General features: G+C 44.1%; 1 protein-coding gene across 1 annotated transcript in view; it reads right to left on the bottom strand.

Moving 5' to 3' along the window:
• Positions 1 to 6,161: 6,161 nt before the first annotated feature.
• LOC144474462 (uncharacterized) overlaps positions 6,162 to 17,341 on the bottom strand; it is a 28,200-nt gene continuing 17,020 nt past the window's right edge. The window contains exons 2-8 of the mRNA XM_078189306.1: positions 17,065 to 17,297; positions 15,247 to 15,600; positions 13,453 to 13,724; positions 11,524 to 11,702; positions 9,401 to 9,529; positions 8,724 to 8,909; positions 6,162 to 8,029 (exon numbers count right to left, since the gene is read on the bottom strand). Of these exons, the coding sequence (XP_078045432.1) occupies positions 6,993 to 8,029; positions 8,724 to 8,909; positions 9,401 to 9,529; positions 11,524 to 11,702; positions 13,453 to 13,724; positions 15,247 to 15,600; positions 17,065 to 17,297 (2,390 nt within the window). The 3' untranslated portion in view covers positions 6,162 to 6,992. The remainder of the gene's footprint in view (positions 8,030 to 8,723; positions 8,910 to 9,400; positions 9,530 to 11,523; positions 11,703 to 13,452; positions 13,725 to 15,246; positions 15,601 to 17,064; positions 17,298 to 17,341) is intronic.

The following is a 17,341-nucleotide window of genomic DNA, read 5'->3' as shown; positions in this document are numbered from 1 at the left end:
ATAATATTAAAGGGAAGAGTTATATTGACTTGTAAGAATATTTTGCAATGTGAAATATGATTTCGAGGTGGCATCCATAGTGAAATAATTAAATGAGAAGGTGAAATTAATTTAAGTGTCTCTATGGTGGTAGTAGCTATATCAAAACGTAATTTGTTATTAAAATAAGCGTACGGCAAGCGAATGACGACTTCTTAATTCCATGGGAAATTCGTGGAGAATCCTTACGGAGACTGGTGTGTTCTCCCCGGCAGTTTAGTCGATGATCGTACCTACTTGTTTACCAACATTACATACACACACGCGCGCGCGCGCGTACACACCATACACACACGCGACATGTACACGCATACGCGGACATAGTGTACTTCCGACTACATAAATGCGTACATACACGTTAGAGAGACACGTACAAGAGACACGTACAAACACACGAACACCACACACCCACACAGACACAGGACATACACACACGAGGCGAACTGGCTGTGATTATGTTAGTGTTACCGACTATGTCGACACGGATTAATAATAACGATAATACGATCTGTAAATATAACTGACTATTGAATATAAATACGATTATATACATACACTGTGATTCGGTCACGGGCATATTAAACGAGGAGCTGTCGCTCCACCCCACACAATTGTGTATCGAAACAATCGATTACCTGCAATAAAGTCGAAACCCGCGGTCCCCCATAATCCTGCCGCCTTTTGCCCGTCATTTGATCATCCAATTTTCCGTCGTTATCGGCCGCGCGATGATAATTACCTGGATAATCGATTATCCTATCCGGTAATTCTATTATAACGCGGCGAACGTGCTGCTCGAAGTCGGCGACCGATCTTTATCTCGTATTCCGCACTGTGCGGTGCGACTTTCTGATTGATTCCGAGGATTAGTTGGTTTATAAATAGTAATAGGGCGAGCGGAAAAGTAATTCATTATTTTGTTATGAATTTCTTTATTTTTATTACGATATTCTTTATTTTATTCCGAATTTCTTCACTTTATTCCAATATCCTCTATTTTATTCCGAAATTCTTTACTTCATTTCTTGGAAATCGATAATTCTCCGCCCAAAATAATTACAGTTGCGCCTTCTCATTTTTATTAATTTTTCTTCTACTGCCAAATTAAACGGATTTCTTTACTTTCCTTGGACATTCAGTTTTGCAAGTAGAAAACACTTTAAAGTAATCATAATTACATTTCCCCGTTTCTACCTTGGTTTTTATTCACATCTCGGTGAACAAGGCTTCAGCCTTTAACGTCCGCCCAGGCGTTCCAGTAATTTGTCATTGTCTTTTCCCAGTTTTATTAAACGTCACGGTTTCGGGTCGCTGCGTCCATTATTTCATTGTTCCACGGACTTCTATGGAGGCATCGATAAGCCTCGTTATCGATTCGAACGCGACGATTCCCTTTGCCCGGTTGCGCGTCAAGATGCCGAACGGCGAACGAACCGTCTGCCGCCATTGTTTCTATTTTTCCGAGCGTAATCCCCCGGCGTATCTCCAGAATAGGGACCGGCTATCGGTTTAGCATCGGCGTATCATTTTTCTTGTCCGTTCCGGCAGAAGAGGATCGTAGGGGCCGCGGGACCGTGCAATACGACGGGCGGAGAGAGATCATCTGGAAACAAGGTAAGAAAAATATTATCCTCGGTATCCGTGGGGGGAGGGGAGGGAGAGCGACGGAGACAATAACCGTAGACGCAGTGAATTCCGAGAACGTTTATTACGTCGAGCATAAAACGTACACATAGTACACAAAAGCCTCTGTGCGGCATTCAGAGCGAATTTACGGCGTTTTGACGCGACACGGGGGAAACCGGCGAGCGAGCGCGCGAGCGCGCCCCGGCGTCTCCGTCCAATCCGAGTCAGGCTTAAGTCATCAGCTTTCGAAACATGGACGAAGAGCTGCTTGGGAAAACTTGGGTCGGCCGGCTCTCGGATTCTGCCTTTCTATGTCGGCGGTACGTATGCAAGCGATGCGTATGTGTACATGCATACGCGTACAGGACATGCGTATGTGTACAGGACATGCGTACGTGTACAGACATGCATACGTGTACGGGACATGCGTACGTGTACATTCGGTTACAATGTATGCGCGTGTATGTGTATGTTTGTGTGTGTCTGTCTAGATCGATCGCATCGTCTACTGGCTACCCTTACAATGCTACGATTAAACCGGCAGGAGCTTGCTCTTGTCGATGAATGACACAGAAACTTTAGAACTTATTCTATAATCCTCTTACATCCCTAAGAATCTTAGAACAAGGAAGCCGCCGCACGGAGCGGGGATCGGCGTGATCGTTCCCGATCGTATCAAAACGGCTGTTCCAGCCTCGAATACCGAGGAGCATCGATCCTCTTTGCGGATCCTCGGCTTTAGAAAATGTGCTTCCAACACTGTGCCCTCGAGTTGTTGAAAAGCATTCGTTTCGAGAGGATGGACCACTGTTTTGGTGAATTCTTTCAGGAATTATTTGCTTCAGCGGGTCTAATTAAAAGGCGAAAAATGAGATGGAAGAATTCGAGACTAGATCAACAGTTCGTCGATCGACGTGATCGAGCCTCGTCGCGACGCACGGTGGTCGATAAAAATATTAAAGATGGGACAATATTTAAAGTAAAATGGAAACGATTCTGTTATTTAGTACTGTCGAAACCTTCAATTCGAAGCGAAATAATCAAAATCATTTGAAACTAGAACATAACTTTACAACAAAACTATCCGCAATAATTATAAAACATATTTCATTCCCCTACTTGTCGATAAAGTAAAATCTCAACCGCGGCCGGCGTCTGTCCCATCCTTTTCGAAAATCAATCGAGCACCGCGCGTCGTCGCCCGAGCAGGCGGGCTTCTAGGGTATTTTTTTCGCAAACGGGACCCCGTCGACGGGTCCCGGCAAACGGAGAATACATTTTGGTTCGATTAAATCCGACGGAGGCCCGCGTCAGGCGACATGAAACACTTGTTGCTCCGCGGGACAAGGACCGGCGACCCGCGAAACGAACATCTCTGTGGAAAAGAAAATATTCCTGTTACCCGGGCGAGCTTTAATCCGCGTTTGTTTCTCGATTCTCTCGGATTATTTAAATGTCCCTCTCTCTTTCAATATCTCTCTCTCTCTCTTTCTCTCGCTCTTGCTTCGTTCTTGTTGCTTCGTTCTTGTTCTCTCGCTCCTGTTCTCTCTTGTTCCTTCGATCTGTCCGTCTCCGCGCTCTCCGCTCCGCCGAGCGGAAGTGGAGGATAGCGCGATGCGACTTCATTCCGCGTCCTTCCTGCGACTCTCTCCTCTGTATTCAATAACGCCGCCATTACTCCGTCGAAATGAAATTCTTTGCTGCCTCCCCGGCCCGGAACCGCGTCGGAAAACGGCGATTCGTTTTATTGGGGCGCCGGTTTCTGCTGAAACGAGTCGAATACTTCGCGTGGCTCGACCATCTGTTCCCCATTCGTCCGGTTTGTTTGTTCGAGAGGAACGTCGGGCCGGCGTAGACTGGCAAGAGAGAGCGAGAGAGAGAGAGAGAGAGAGAGAGGGAGACGGAGAGAGAAACTTTCCGATGGGAATTAATTGCATTAGTATTCAGAGCTTCGCTCGAGTTTCCGGTTAATTCGGATCGCTTCTACACGGATACCGAATATCGGGAACCGGAAACGCGGACAGGCTGAGACGGTGTATCCTCTCTCCTCCTGTATTCTCGAGGAACTGCTTTTTACGCGCCCATTTCCCTGCAGTCCCACGTCCGGAGAAGTGCAATCTCGCAGCTTGCAAACGTCGCAAAAACATTTTTGTATTCTTTCGAGGCGTCTCGAATTGTATGCGCGTCGAAATTATCGGCGAACTTAACCCCTTGCACAAGGCTTTGTTTCGTAGCTGAGGTGACCCAGTACTCGCCGCTTTCTTTTATAGTTAATACAGTATATATTGAGTTCATAAATATATATCGAAATTTATAGAATTATTATATTTATATTTACTGTAATATAGACGAGTAATAGGTTAATTAGCAATTTTCTTAATAAATTCTATGACAGAACCGAACAAGCTTTCTTCATTCTACGTTTTAATTCACTCTTACTCATAGACTTTGATCAAATATTTATCAAAGTATATATAAATATTAAACGAGCCCAATTCGTCATAGTGCAGGAGGTTAATGAGTCTCCTTGTCAAGATAGTCAAAGACGCCAATTATTTAATTTAACAAATTTTCCATATGCTTCAATCACGCGTTAAAATATCAATTATCGAGCGCAAACACATTTCTTAAAATTTGTTAATATTAATAAATTTTTAAGAACATTGTCGCTAGTCGTGCCGCCGTCGGATCAAACGACACCGCATCATACGGATCACAATAGATTTATAATTACGTGGTACTACGCTACAGTAACTGTAAAAAGAAACATACAAGATCAGACGTGCCTACGAGGACGGTTTTGTTAGTTGCTGGGCCACGGTCGAACGGTACAATTTCAATAAATAAAACGATTCGACGGACGCGCATTCTGAACCTGTCTAAACAACGAAATTTCCGTAATACGGGTGAGCGATATTGTTTAAACAAAGCATTTAATCGAAGAACGAAGGAAGATATATAAGGATCAATAAACGTTCCAAGAAAATCGTGAGATCCATAAACGTTCCAAGAAAATCGTAGGATCAATAAACGTTTTAAGAAAATCGAAAGATCAATAAATGTTCCAATGAAATCGTGAGATCAATAAACGTTCCAAGAAAATCGAATAGAAAATCACGGACCGTGTTTGATTCGAGAATTCGACGTTCAGAGTTGCAGGACAATATAATTGCACCGGTTGGAATCAATCTACAAGTTAGATCAATCTACCATAGTCCAAGCTATCCGAACTTCAAATTACAATCGAACTACGGTAAACAATCAAATTTACAAGAACAGAGACAACAAATTAAATACCAGACGCAATATAAACTCTAAAAATCTGAAAATACGGATCCGTGAAAGTTTGACGAGTGCAATTAAACCGGTTTTCTCGAAATTTTAAACGCGAAATATTAAACCCAATAATTTTAAACCCAAACGAGCTAATTGAACAACGAACTCTTGTGTAGAAGCATTTCGAATTTTCGTCGCTGCACCATGTTTGCGATCCAGACGATACCGCGACCTATTCTCGATCGCCAAAATCGATGGTCGCGAGCCGGTCGCGCAAAAATCGGAACGCACTTAACAAGTTAATTCGGATCCCGGTGACCCTGGCTCCCCGGGTCCCCGGGGCTCCTATCCTTTGCATTTAACCGTCGAAGATAAATTGCCGCAGATAAATCAAAATGGCGCGGCTCGGTTGCGTATATACAGCGGCGGTATAATTCCCGTGAAAACGGTGTGGGGACGAAGCGCTAACTTCCGTCTTTATCCACTTATCCGTGCGGAGCACGGAAGGACTATTCCTCACAATTACATCCTGATCGATCTTTCCCGTACCGTAGATCTTCTACGAGGAGCGTTTACGTCCTGGTCAACGACGCCGTCGGAATAAAAGGCGGGGGAAGCCACTCGGCCCGACTTTGCACCACCGCGCCAATGCATTCGCGTTAAAAAGACAGATTTTAGATTAACAATTTTACAAAAATTAGAATAGTTAAAGTTACGTTAAATTTTAATGTGTAGGTTCGACATTCGTGGTTCGCTTTGCAACGCGATTTAACCTTGTTAGTTGCGTATGACTGTTATGGTCATAAGGATATGGTAATTTTACATCTTATAAAAATTTTTAATCAAAATACTTATGGTAACATAGTCAACAATTTTATTATTCCGCATAAAGAAAGCGTTCAGAGCGCGTCCGATAAATTTCATCGATCCAAAACTTCGTTCAACCGTGGCGGCGTTCTCCGATCAACCTAATCGCTAAACGAAAGCGAGAGCTACGGAAGAGCACCTGACGCTAACGAATCAACGTATTCACTGCTCGTGTCTCGAAAGAGGGAGAGAAAGAGAGAGAGAGAGAGAAATGAAGGCGCAGTTAGCGAACAGAAAAAATAGAAGGGAAGGTAAGTTAACGATCTCGATTCGATTTGTTTTTCAGTCTTCTGGATTTAGGGGCAGTTCCATGTTAATTACCAATTAGAGGGAAACTGATCAACACTCGGACGTCGAAGATCTGACCAAGAGAAAGAGAGAGAGAGAGAGAGAGAGAGAGACCCAATTTAATTCACCAATTAACAGGGAAACGAGGGATCTTGTTACTTTGTAATGATCGATATCGTGGTTACGAAAATTTGCGTCGAAATTCGAGTTCCTAGCCGCTGAATCTAAATATAACTTATACGCAGAATGATAAACAATTTTTCATTTATTAGAACCGTTTGGAAAATAATGAAACTTCTACTTAATTCCTATTCATTTTAATCGCTGTGGAATTAAATAAAACTAGAGAGATAAAATAATTAGAAAAACCCGATTCGACTTTGTCAGTCATTCAGTTTAAAAAATAAAAAACATTCGCCTCGTAAGGACCAATTCGGGAGAAGTATATCTCTTTGTGTAAGGTGTCCATATAGCCATTCGTCCACGACAGTAGATCACAACACCCCGAAATCGCGACCGTTCGAACTCCCCGCGATCGGATCGTTTCCCTCGGAGCTGTCTCGCAAGAGTCGCATCTTCCATCAAGAATTCCGGCATTCAGCCTAGAAGCCGTTCCGAGTTCCGGCGTGCCACCCTTGTACCGCGGCTTACCGCGTTCCGTACTCCGCGACCGCCATAAAACCCGCAATCTAGTTTCCGTAGGGTCAAAGAACAGCGGATCGCGACCGGACCACCTTCCGATAAAGCCGGATCCCCGTGAAACTCTGGTTGGCCGTCGGACGAGAGTGTCAAACAGCAGTGAATGCATCAATCCGTCCCCCCCTCCCTCCCTCCCCAATCTCACCGCGGGACGAGAGAAAGAAAGAAAGACAAGCTCGTCAACCGGGCGGCCGCAATCAACACTGGAGCTGCTTGCACTGGACGCCGATCTCCGTGCACCTGCACTCCAGACAGGGTCCGGATAGCTCGGTGATGATCCTGCCGACCCGGTACATCCTCCCGTAAATATTACATCCGGCCAGCTTGAGCAGACTGGCTACTGAAACCGGGATCTCGTTCTCAAGGATCTTCGAGGGGGGTGTGCCGGTTTCCGTGATCGGCCCTCGGCTGTCCTCCGTCGACCTCGAGCTCGACTGTGTCGTGGACCTGCTGCTGGTCGTGGTTGTGGAAGCTTCCGTGGAGCTTTCGGTGGAAGCTTCGTTGTTGCTCGAGAATAGTAGATCGAGGACACTGTCCAGAGAGAAGATGGGCTCTTCTGGTTCAGGGGTAGCTTCTGGGATCTTCGCGGTGGTAGGGTGGACCCTGGTGTCCCCTACCTGCGACGAGTCCTCTGACTCTGCTAGAGCCTCGTCGCTCTTTGAAGTGTTCGATTTAATAAGCTCGAGGCTAGGGTTAGGATCGCTGGCATTCTTAGGCCGATCCTCGGGTTGCTTAGTAGACTGTTCCATGACGGGTGCACCGATCTTATCGTGATCGAGTCTCTCGGCGGACACTTTCCCCGACTCGCTGTCTTTCGAATAACCATCCGAGGCAGGCTCCTTCGCGTGATTGTCCTGGCTGACGACGTACTTGGTCCCCCCCGCCGGCCTCTCTCCCCCGTCCTCCGGTCTGTAGTCGTACGGAGGACGGACCAGTGTCAGCTTGTCTATGTAGTCGAAGCCGAACGACTGCTGCAGCTGGTTCGAGCCCTGGCTCTGCAGAGGATTTAGGGTCGTGCTGCTGCTGCTGCTGCTGCTGCTGCTCGGTCTCGGCGTGGTGATTCCGTGCTCCACCAGGTACGGCAGCATGTCCTCGATCAACGATGGCAGATCAGGGGCTGGCTCGGTCTTGATCACGTCACGGAATGGGTCCGGCGATACTATCGGCTGGTGGAGCGACGGCGCTGTCGCGTCCGCACGGTCCAACACCAGCGTCGGGGACTCGTCCGCCTCCACTGAAAGAGTTAAGGAATGGTTATTTAGGACATACGAGATCTTGGATAATTCTTCTCGTCTATTTTAGAAATTTGATTTTATGATTTATTCAAAAATAGAGCGTCGAAGGGGTGAATTGAGTAGTTAAATGTTGAGCCTGTTTTTTATGATAGGGAAGAGGGCGTTTCTGAAGGAAGCGTTTTGTTCGAGGAGGCAAGGTTTATGGTAAGACATTTTTCATAGTCGTATTTTTAGGATTACTTTTTGATGTCAATGTCGTCGGATGTTCTTTTATCGTACAGTTTTCAAATAAATTAGAATTTAACCCTTTGCACTTTCAGTGCCACATTCTGATTTGCTTTCTTCAGAGAAACGTACATTTCTCAAAAACTTGCGCTATAATAAATTAATTCCCCATACTAGGTAATAAACTTTAATGTCTAGTGATATACTAGAATCACAATGCCCCCTGAGAAAAGACAACAGCGCACAAAGGGTTAAGTAGAATTTAAATAAAACCTCGCAGCTCCTGAAACAAAGCACCCCTTCGTCTTATCATTTCGCGAACTGTCATATATAAAATATAAATATCATATATGAAATCTAAATATTCTATATAAAATATAAATGTTATAAATCAATGTAGATTGTTGTTTAATAAGCTTCTTCGCGCGTAATCGATCGTTTCGCGGCGGATCAGTCGTTTTACGGTACCGCAGACGATTTTTCCGCAGCAGGTCTTGTCGGTGTTGATCCGCCGGCAGCCGATCTTCAAAGGAGGACACTTCTCCGAGGAGCACACCACTTCGCCGTAGTAGCACATGCAGATCACGCAGACGCTGCTGCTGGGCAAAATTTCGCCGTGACGGTGCTCCATGTTCTCGAAGAGGCAGTTGCTGACTGGGGGTTTTCGTGAAACAGAAAACAGTGTCTCGTCGAGCCGAAAGTCGAGAATGATTCCCGGAAGAAAATAGAACCGGAATATCATGCATGGTAGACGAACACGTAACGGTGTAATATCAAAATGCGAGCCGTGTGTAACATGCGAATGTGATGCGCGGGAACGGTGCAACGCGGTGCCATCGTTGCAACGAAATGCGCGAAAGACGCGGCGAACGTTAGCGCCGGTTTACGTTGCAGTAAATTGAGGTGTTTGCCGAGTTATGTCGCGATAGGTGTAACGCGGATGCTGATTTGTATTGTACCAAGTGGAGCACATTTTCATTAAATCGATAGCTTTTGAAGAAAAGATATACAGTTTTATATACTCACTTAAAAATCCGATATTTCATATGCACCATAGAGAGAGAGAGAGAGAGAGAGAGAGAGCAGAGTCGGAGAAAATGTTTCGATAGGCTTGTGAAAAAAAGAAATAAAGGAAGATCCGTTACCGTCACTTTTACGATGAGGATTCGTGATTGGCGCGGGAACCACGGTGACGCCGGTTCCAATTTCCAGATTCAAATCGGTGGAATGATAAGGGGCGTCGAAATACGGCGGCTCGCGCGGCACGAAACCACCTTGCGACAGAAAGATTGTTTCAGCAAGAAACCGACTGTGTTTCGGAGCTATTAACAGTAATGAACTGAACGCAATTTTGTTTAGTAAATTTATATTCTTTTATTTCTTATATTTTTTATATTTCTTGTATTCTTTATATTTCTTGTATTTATTATAATGTGACATACTTTCAAATGTACTGTAATATGTTTTGAAAATGTACTATAATATGCTTTAAAATATACTGAAATATACTTTAAAATACATACATATTGTAATATGATTTAAAGTACACTAAAATATACTTTAAAATATGCTATAGCATACTTTAAAATATTCTGAAATATACTTTAAAATATACTGTATTATACTTTAAAATATACTATAATGTACTTCAAAATATACAGTGACAAAATATTCCTTTCGTTAACCGTAAAACGAGTCCTAAATCCTGTCGCAACCTATGCTCGCTCCAAAACGAGCACCGTTCCACCACTTGCCGTTAATCGTAAACGCGCGCATCGCGCACCGGCAAATTGTTCGTACATTTGTTGAGCAGGAGAGCGCACTGGTTACGAAATCAGGCACACGATCATCTCCACAGGTCCGGGGGACACGGGAACGCGACGCGAGAACATTTCAAAAAAAAATCCAACAGCGGTATAATTCATAAATTAGATAAATCTACGGGATTCCGCAGTGGAATAAAAAAAAAGAGAGAGAGAGAGAGAGGAGGAGGAACTGTCAGGCTCGTCGCGACGGATTCGCGGCGCGCAACCACCGGTGGCGGTGTACAGTTTCGCGAAATGAATGCGCGTCAGCGTCACGCCGATCGCCTGCGACTCGAAATTTTATAACGTCAGCCCCGCGATACGCGTCCGTGTCAAAAACGCGACTGGTGTCCGCGGGCAACAGCTGGGACCTTTCCAATTTTGCGAAATGAATTTCCGCAAACTGGTCGTTGGCGGAGAGAGGAGCGCGGCAAAAACAAAGACAAAAACGAGAGGGGCGGGGAAAGGGTCGACATTAATCGTCGGAACGCTCAACGATGGAATGGAAATAAGGAAACGGATTCGGTCACAAATGTACGAACAATAATTGTTCCAACATTTTAACGCTTGTTAAATGGGGTATTAATTAAAGTACGCTACTTAAATAACGCTGAAGTTATTATAAAAAAATCATAGATCGATTTTGGAAAGTTGATGGTAAAAGCGCGCTCGAAATAATTTATAAAACAATTTGTTTAAGTGAATAAACTCTTTCATATTCGAGAAATATCGAATAACGAATGGCAACTGCAGTTTTTTTTTTATTATGTCTTACAATAAGAAAGATTCTTTTAAAAAAATTTCGTAAAACGGTGTCAAAGTAGATTCTTTGCCCTTTAAAATGAGCTCAGGTAGAATATTCTACGATTTCGTTGCGCGACGTTACAGGAGTGCAAAGTCCTATAACACGTACGAGGCCGATGACGCAACCGTTGCGTCACACGACGCTTCTCTCGAGTGTGCAAAAACTGGTGCGAGTTTTTGATCGATACCAAGATTGCAATAAAGAATATAAATTTACCAGTAAATACTGTCGACAAATAGGAACTGTAATGCGTTATACAGGGTGTTCCAAATAAAACAGTGAGAAGCTATTTTCTGAAATTATCATTAAAATGGCGTATAAGACAAAATTTTATGGCAATGTTATCGCAAACTTATGGCACATTTATAGCAAATTTATAGAAAATTTATGGCACGTTTACAACAAATTTATGGCAATGTTATTCACCAATATTAAATCCATATTAAAAATTGATACTAGCCAAATTATTATCCCAACACGATTTATTTTTTTAAAGAAAATTAACAGCTTCGCCGCGTTCGCTCAACCGTCGTAACTCTTAATTTGGCATAAGCCGCGCAAACGTCGCGTTAGCGAAGGCGCTAACGGCTTCGCCAGGGGAAAGGACGCCGCGGTACTTTCCGCCTTTCCAACCTTCGTTCCTGAAGGTAGAACCTACCTTCGGTCTCGACGGGCGGGCTAAATCTGTTTTCCTGAGTGGCGATATCGTAAAATCCAGAAGTGTCAGTCGGTCGCAATTCCAGAGGCACGACCACCGAGCCGGAAGGATATCCGGTGACAGGCGACGGAACTGTCTTGTCTTTCACCAGCGCGTCCGCCGCCACGAACGGAATTATCCTACGTGAAACGCGGAATCACCATCCATCCTCTTATTTTCCTGCGAACCGCGTCTCTCTGCGCCGAGAGATCCGCCCCAGCCGTTCACTTACGTATGCGCCGTTTGCGCGGATGGGACGGATGGATGATGGATGGAGGGACAGAGAGAGAAAGAGAGAGAGAGAGAGAGAGAGAGAGAGAGAGAAATAATGAGCAAGAGAAAAATAGCAAAAGAGACAGAGAGAAAGAGAAAAATATCAAGAGATAGAGACAGAGGGAAAGAGAGAGAGACAGAAATGGTGAGTGAGAGAGAAATAATGAGACTGAGAGAGAAATAGCAAGTGAGAAAAAGAGACGAAAATAATTAACGAGAGGGAAGGACAAAGAAAGAAATAGCACGAAAGAGAAAAAGAAAAATCGTAACAGAGACAAAGAGAAAAAGAAAGAAAGAAATAGCAAGACAGGGAGAGAGGGGGGGAGAGAAATAACAAGCGAGAGAGAAAGAAAGAAATAGCGAGCAAAAAAGAGAGAAATAGCGAGCAAGAAGAAGAGAAAAATAGCGAAGAACAAAGAGAGAAAAATAGCGAAGAACAAAGACAGAAAAATAGCGAAAAACAGACAGAGAAATAGCAAAGAAGGGGAGAGAGGGAGAAGCGCAGAGATAGAGGGGAGAAATTTTGGGGGTTGATGAAGGCGTCGAGAGGAACGAAGGACTCTCCGGTGAAATAAATTCTTTCGCGTAGCCGCGCGCGCGGCCGCTTGTTTGCCTTCCGCCGGAATTATAGGGGATGAAGAGTTTCGAGTGTCCTGGCGGGGGCCAAGATTTAGGGGTGTTTTCGACGGGGGACTCGTTTCTCCAGGAAAATAATTTTTTATGAGATGCCAGCGGACTGATTGCGGGGACTATATATATACATATATATATAGGGTTGCCAGTGACACCGGTCGAGGACGAGGGATGGAACTCGGCTGCGGAGGGTTTTAGCCGGGCAAGGAGTGTTCTCGACGAGGGACTTCTCCCGGGTTACAAAGGACGAGAGCCTTGTCCCATCCCGCCCTTTTTGTATGGGAATTTATGATTTTCTGTACACAGCGCGTTAGGGAAATGGCAGTGAATTATTTAGCAGGCTGCGGATGTTTATGTGTTTGCCGCTTGCTGAACGTTTAATGGTGGACAATGTCGAATTGCATTATCTCGGGCATTCTTTGGAGAAATTATTTGCTAGAGGCTACTGTAAATGTACTTGAATGTGTACAGTTTAGTATAGAACTAGATTTTATGTAATAATTTGTATGTTTCAAACATTTTTGTTTTTAAAACTAGTTCTTTTAGAAATTTCTGTGTATAATTTCGAACAGAACAAAATGAAACAGTTTTGCATAATCGATGCTGAAAAAAGAACAAAAAGAAAATTCTAACTAAATTACTGCTTCCTAAAATCGATGCAAATAATATTTATCGCACATATTACTGTGAAACTATATACAGCTAAATCTTTTCATTTAACACCTACCCTCTGCGTATTAGAAACTTTAATTTTTCAATCTTCTTTATTTAAGCTGAAAATCCGCAAGTTCGTTGTTGCTCGAAAATATAAACGCGCTACGAGAACATTAAAATATTATTTAGCACCGTCTACCCTATCTTTGCTCCAAAGGATGTACATATGGAGCCTCCGGAGGTCTCCCCTACTAGAGCATCCCGGATCATACATGATTCACGGATCTCCGTGCGTTCGGAGTCACGCAGAGGGGTTGGTATTTACCTTACCTGACATTCGGTAGCGACGGCGGCAGCGTCGGCTCGCTGTAATCGTAAACGTAGTCGACCCCCTTGTCCTTCGGGGTGATGTTCAGTATGGCCTCGACGTCCGGCGGTATTGACCTAATCGGGTTTACCGTGACACCCTGAATATGACCCACCGAGACGTTCGTTTCCACGGTGACGTTCATCACCAGAATGTCGTCCGGCATTAGCACGGTGGATGACGGTTTGTTGACCGTTCCTTTGCCTATGGACTGGGTCGACTCGGCCGGCTCCATCTAATCGCAACAGGTACCCACCACCACTGTTAATTTCCCTGACAGCGGAACGCCGTTCCGCCATCCGTGGCACTGATTCACGCTCGTATCGATCCCTCGCCGGTTTCAATTATAGATACTGTTTATTCGCGAGCATCCTTCAAAGATCACTACAGAAATTGACAGCGCGACGCGAGCGCCGCTCGCGACGATTCGCAATCCCGGGTTCGATCAAAGTGATCTCCGTTCGCGATTCATTTATTATCGAAACTAGACAAATTTGTCAAACATCAAAATATGAAATATTCTCTTGCAAATCGAAAAAGTTGATTTACAATTCTTTGTGTAATTTTATTTGTTCGTGTTAAATCTTTGAGAGGAAAAACTGCTTCGGACGACAAAATTGCTACGAATATTCATGATTAATAAATTCTCTCCTGTGAAATTTGTATCGACAGAATCTTTCAACGATTTTATCCGAATAATCTAGTTATCACCGCTCTTTCGTGTCATGTTTTCTTGGCGCAAATTCGCGACGAAAATCGAAGCGAAATCTCGTCGAAAAATCAACACCGACCGCTGCGAGTCAATAATTAATCAGACGAATGGAACACCCGTCCAATTACCGCGTAGAATTTTCCAAATATTTTTTCGTTTTCAAATAAAATCCTTCCCGCCCCCCGTCTAACGGCTAACATATTTCGTCCGGCATTTGCTAACTAACTAACTGGAGATAGAAAAAAATGAGGCGAACGAGAGGACCGGACTCATCTACCGGGTAGATTTTGATCAATGATCGACGAATGAATTCTTTTCACGTTAATTCGTACGTGCTCGTATTTTTTCAAAGGTATATTCCCCGAGTCCTGCTTTCGACCGGTGAAACAGGCCGCGCGAAGAACTAAAAATTTCGTTTTCGTGCAGATCAATCGGATGACGATGTTTAATCAAGCCCGCTCGCAACTTTTATTCACCCAAAAATCACTCGTTTCATTTTCGAAACTCTGAAAGCCTCGCGCGTGATTTTAAGCGAATTACGCGGAACGTGATTGAATGATGGCTGTTAATTTGTCGAGAGAAACGGAATGTTTCGACGAATTCTTTAACTCTTTTAGTGCCGGATATGGATGTGTATAGTCGTTCGCGTAAGTTGCGAAAAGCGCCAGCGACGATACATCGTTGCGCATTCTATTCGCATTGCTGGAGAATTCTAGCTCAAAATATATTTATAAAATATATAAAATATTTATAAATATAAATAATAATATTTATAAAACACTGTAAATGATTTAATTTAATTGCGAGAGAATTATGAGCTTTTCCCCAGACACCTATTTTTCCACCGACACTAAAAGAGTTAAATCAGCCGAGAAAAATTCGAAATTTAAAGATAAAATCGATTCGGTTTAGAATTGTAAAAACGAGTGAAGCATTTTCCCGTAACAACTGTAGCCTGTCCATGTTGCTGTGTACGTCCAAATTGGCTGTTTTGCAATTCACTTAGCCGCAAATGATATTTCAACGGGCATGCTAGCAGGCTCACCGTGGCGTTCCCGTGCTCGAGCTCCTCTTTGAACGCGGCGCTCGTCGCGTTCGAGTGGATCGTGTCCCTACTCCACAGAGTCACGTTTATTCTCCTCCAGTCCTCCGTCGCCGTATCGTTTCCGGTCGCTTCCGGTAACAGAGTTGTCGATTCCGTCGCCGCGTCCGCCACGGACGAGAGATCCTCGATCACGGTGATCGTCGATCCCTCGGCGACGCTCGTCGAGAACGTCGTCGTCACCGCCGCCGTCGTCTTCGTCGTCGTCGTCGTCGTTGTCGGGTCGTTCGACGGATCCTCGTCCTCTTTACTGGGCAACGTCGACTCCAAGGTCGTCGATTCGACGCTCGTTGTCGACTGCAATGCGACGATTGCGTGTGGAACATGCTTTTCGGTGACGGAAAATATTTCTACCATGGGCGTCGAAAAACAGTCGAGAAACCGAAGCGCAGGAAATTTAAACAATAAAGATAACATTTCACGTCTTTTGATAAAAATTGGTGATAGATTAGCCGTGGATTTTTATGCAAAATCCAAGCTTTTTAGTTGCAAAATTAGCAGTTTTTAGCAGCCTTGCATAGTTTAGTACAGTGCAGGTATCGACGTTATCAAGTGCTTTCAATTTCTCCGCTGTTTCCAATTGCAAATATTGCTATTTTTTCACTTCGATTAACCTATCGTACTCTTTGACAATGTTAGAATATTCTGGAAACGTGTAAAAGTTTTTTTATTTATTCTTTAAGAAAAATCGTAGGCTAATCGTTTCTATAAAATCCTGCAGTCAGTAAGTTGTTCAATTAAATTAACAAATTAGAGCAACGTTCACCTGTTTCTAAGGAACAGATTTTTTTAGGACTGTTAACAAATGATAGTGAATCAAGATAAAGTTAAAAATTTCTTTGTGGTTAAATATTAACTATATTATCTGTGCCCACAGTTTTAGAAACTGAAGACTATTCTAACTCGGATAGTCTTTCCAAATTAGGCTACCATGTATTTTTAACAATTTAGCTGCAACGATATATTTTTAACGTAAACTCTGTTATACATTTTATCGATCACACTACGTATACTTCTTCTGACAATTATCCTAGAATTATCCTAAAATGTGCAAAATTATAGAATATATTTCACAGAGGTTTCAACCTAAACCATAGAAGAAATATTTATATCGCAACATATAAAATCACCATTTCCTTATAACATTAACAGGTCGAGCTTATAAAACTTCTCCGCAGCGATTCGTTAGCTCCTCCTCGCCGACGAAGCCCTCTTCCATACAATGAGAACCGAAAATACATTTCTCGGTTCGAACGTCACCGCGACGGAGTCGCGATTGTTCCCGCACACGTGACGGGCGCGTTCCTCGCGTGGGAAACGAAAGCACCGGGTGCACATGACGAATAAAAGTAAACATATCAAACCAATAAAACTGTCCGGCTTGAATATTTTCGCGATCGCGGATAGAGAGCGGGGTGGGCAAGAGTAAAATTTCTCGAACAAAATTGAGACCGTATAAAAACAGGCCATCCGGTTCGCGGAACGAGCATTTCCGCGGGGCAAAACCGGCACTACGCAATTTCTGGTCTCATTTTTACGGTTTCGCGCATCTTCCTGGTTTTACGATGGTTGTAACGACGTCCGCGAATAAAAATCCGCCGCGAATAAACATCGCAAATTAAATGTTACCGAATGGTCGGAAACGGAACAAGATCCTCGAGGATGTCTCGGCTTCGAGAGGCTCGGATTTCGCGGAAAGGCAGCGAGAAAGAGGTGAGAGTAAGTCGTTCGACGTTTTCCCGACCATGGGGGGGGGATTACCTCTTCAGGGGTGGCCGGCGTCGTCGTGGCGAATTCCGGGCTGGATTTCACGTAGTCCACCGTCTCGACCAGAATCTCGTTGTCCATGATGTCGGTCTCGAACGTGGACGGCCAGGACGTGGAGTCGGTCGGGGCCGACGACGATTCCTCGCGCACCGTCGTGCTCGAATCGATCCTTTCCTCGACCACTCGATGCCCTCGTCCCTCCACCGGCGGGCTCGTTATTTGCTCCGCTATCGGCTACGCAGAAAATTCCTCGTCTGTGCACTGTTAAAGA

Source organism: Augochlora pura, chromosome 8 (genome assembly GCF_028453695.1).
Source record: "Augochlora pura isolate Apur16 chromosome 8, APUR_v2.2.1, whole genome shotgun sequence".
Taxonomy (NCBI): domain Eukaryota; kingdom Metazoa; phylum Arthropoda; class Insecta; order Hymenoptera; family Halictidae; genus Augochlora; species Augochlora pura.
This window is presented reverse-complemented; position numbering and strand designations above follow the sequence as displayed.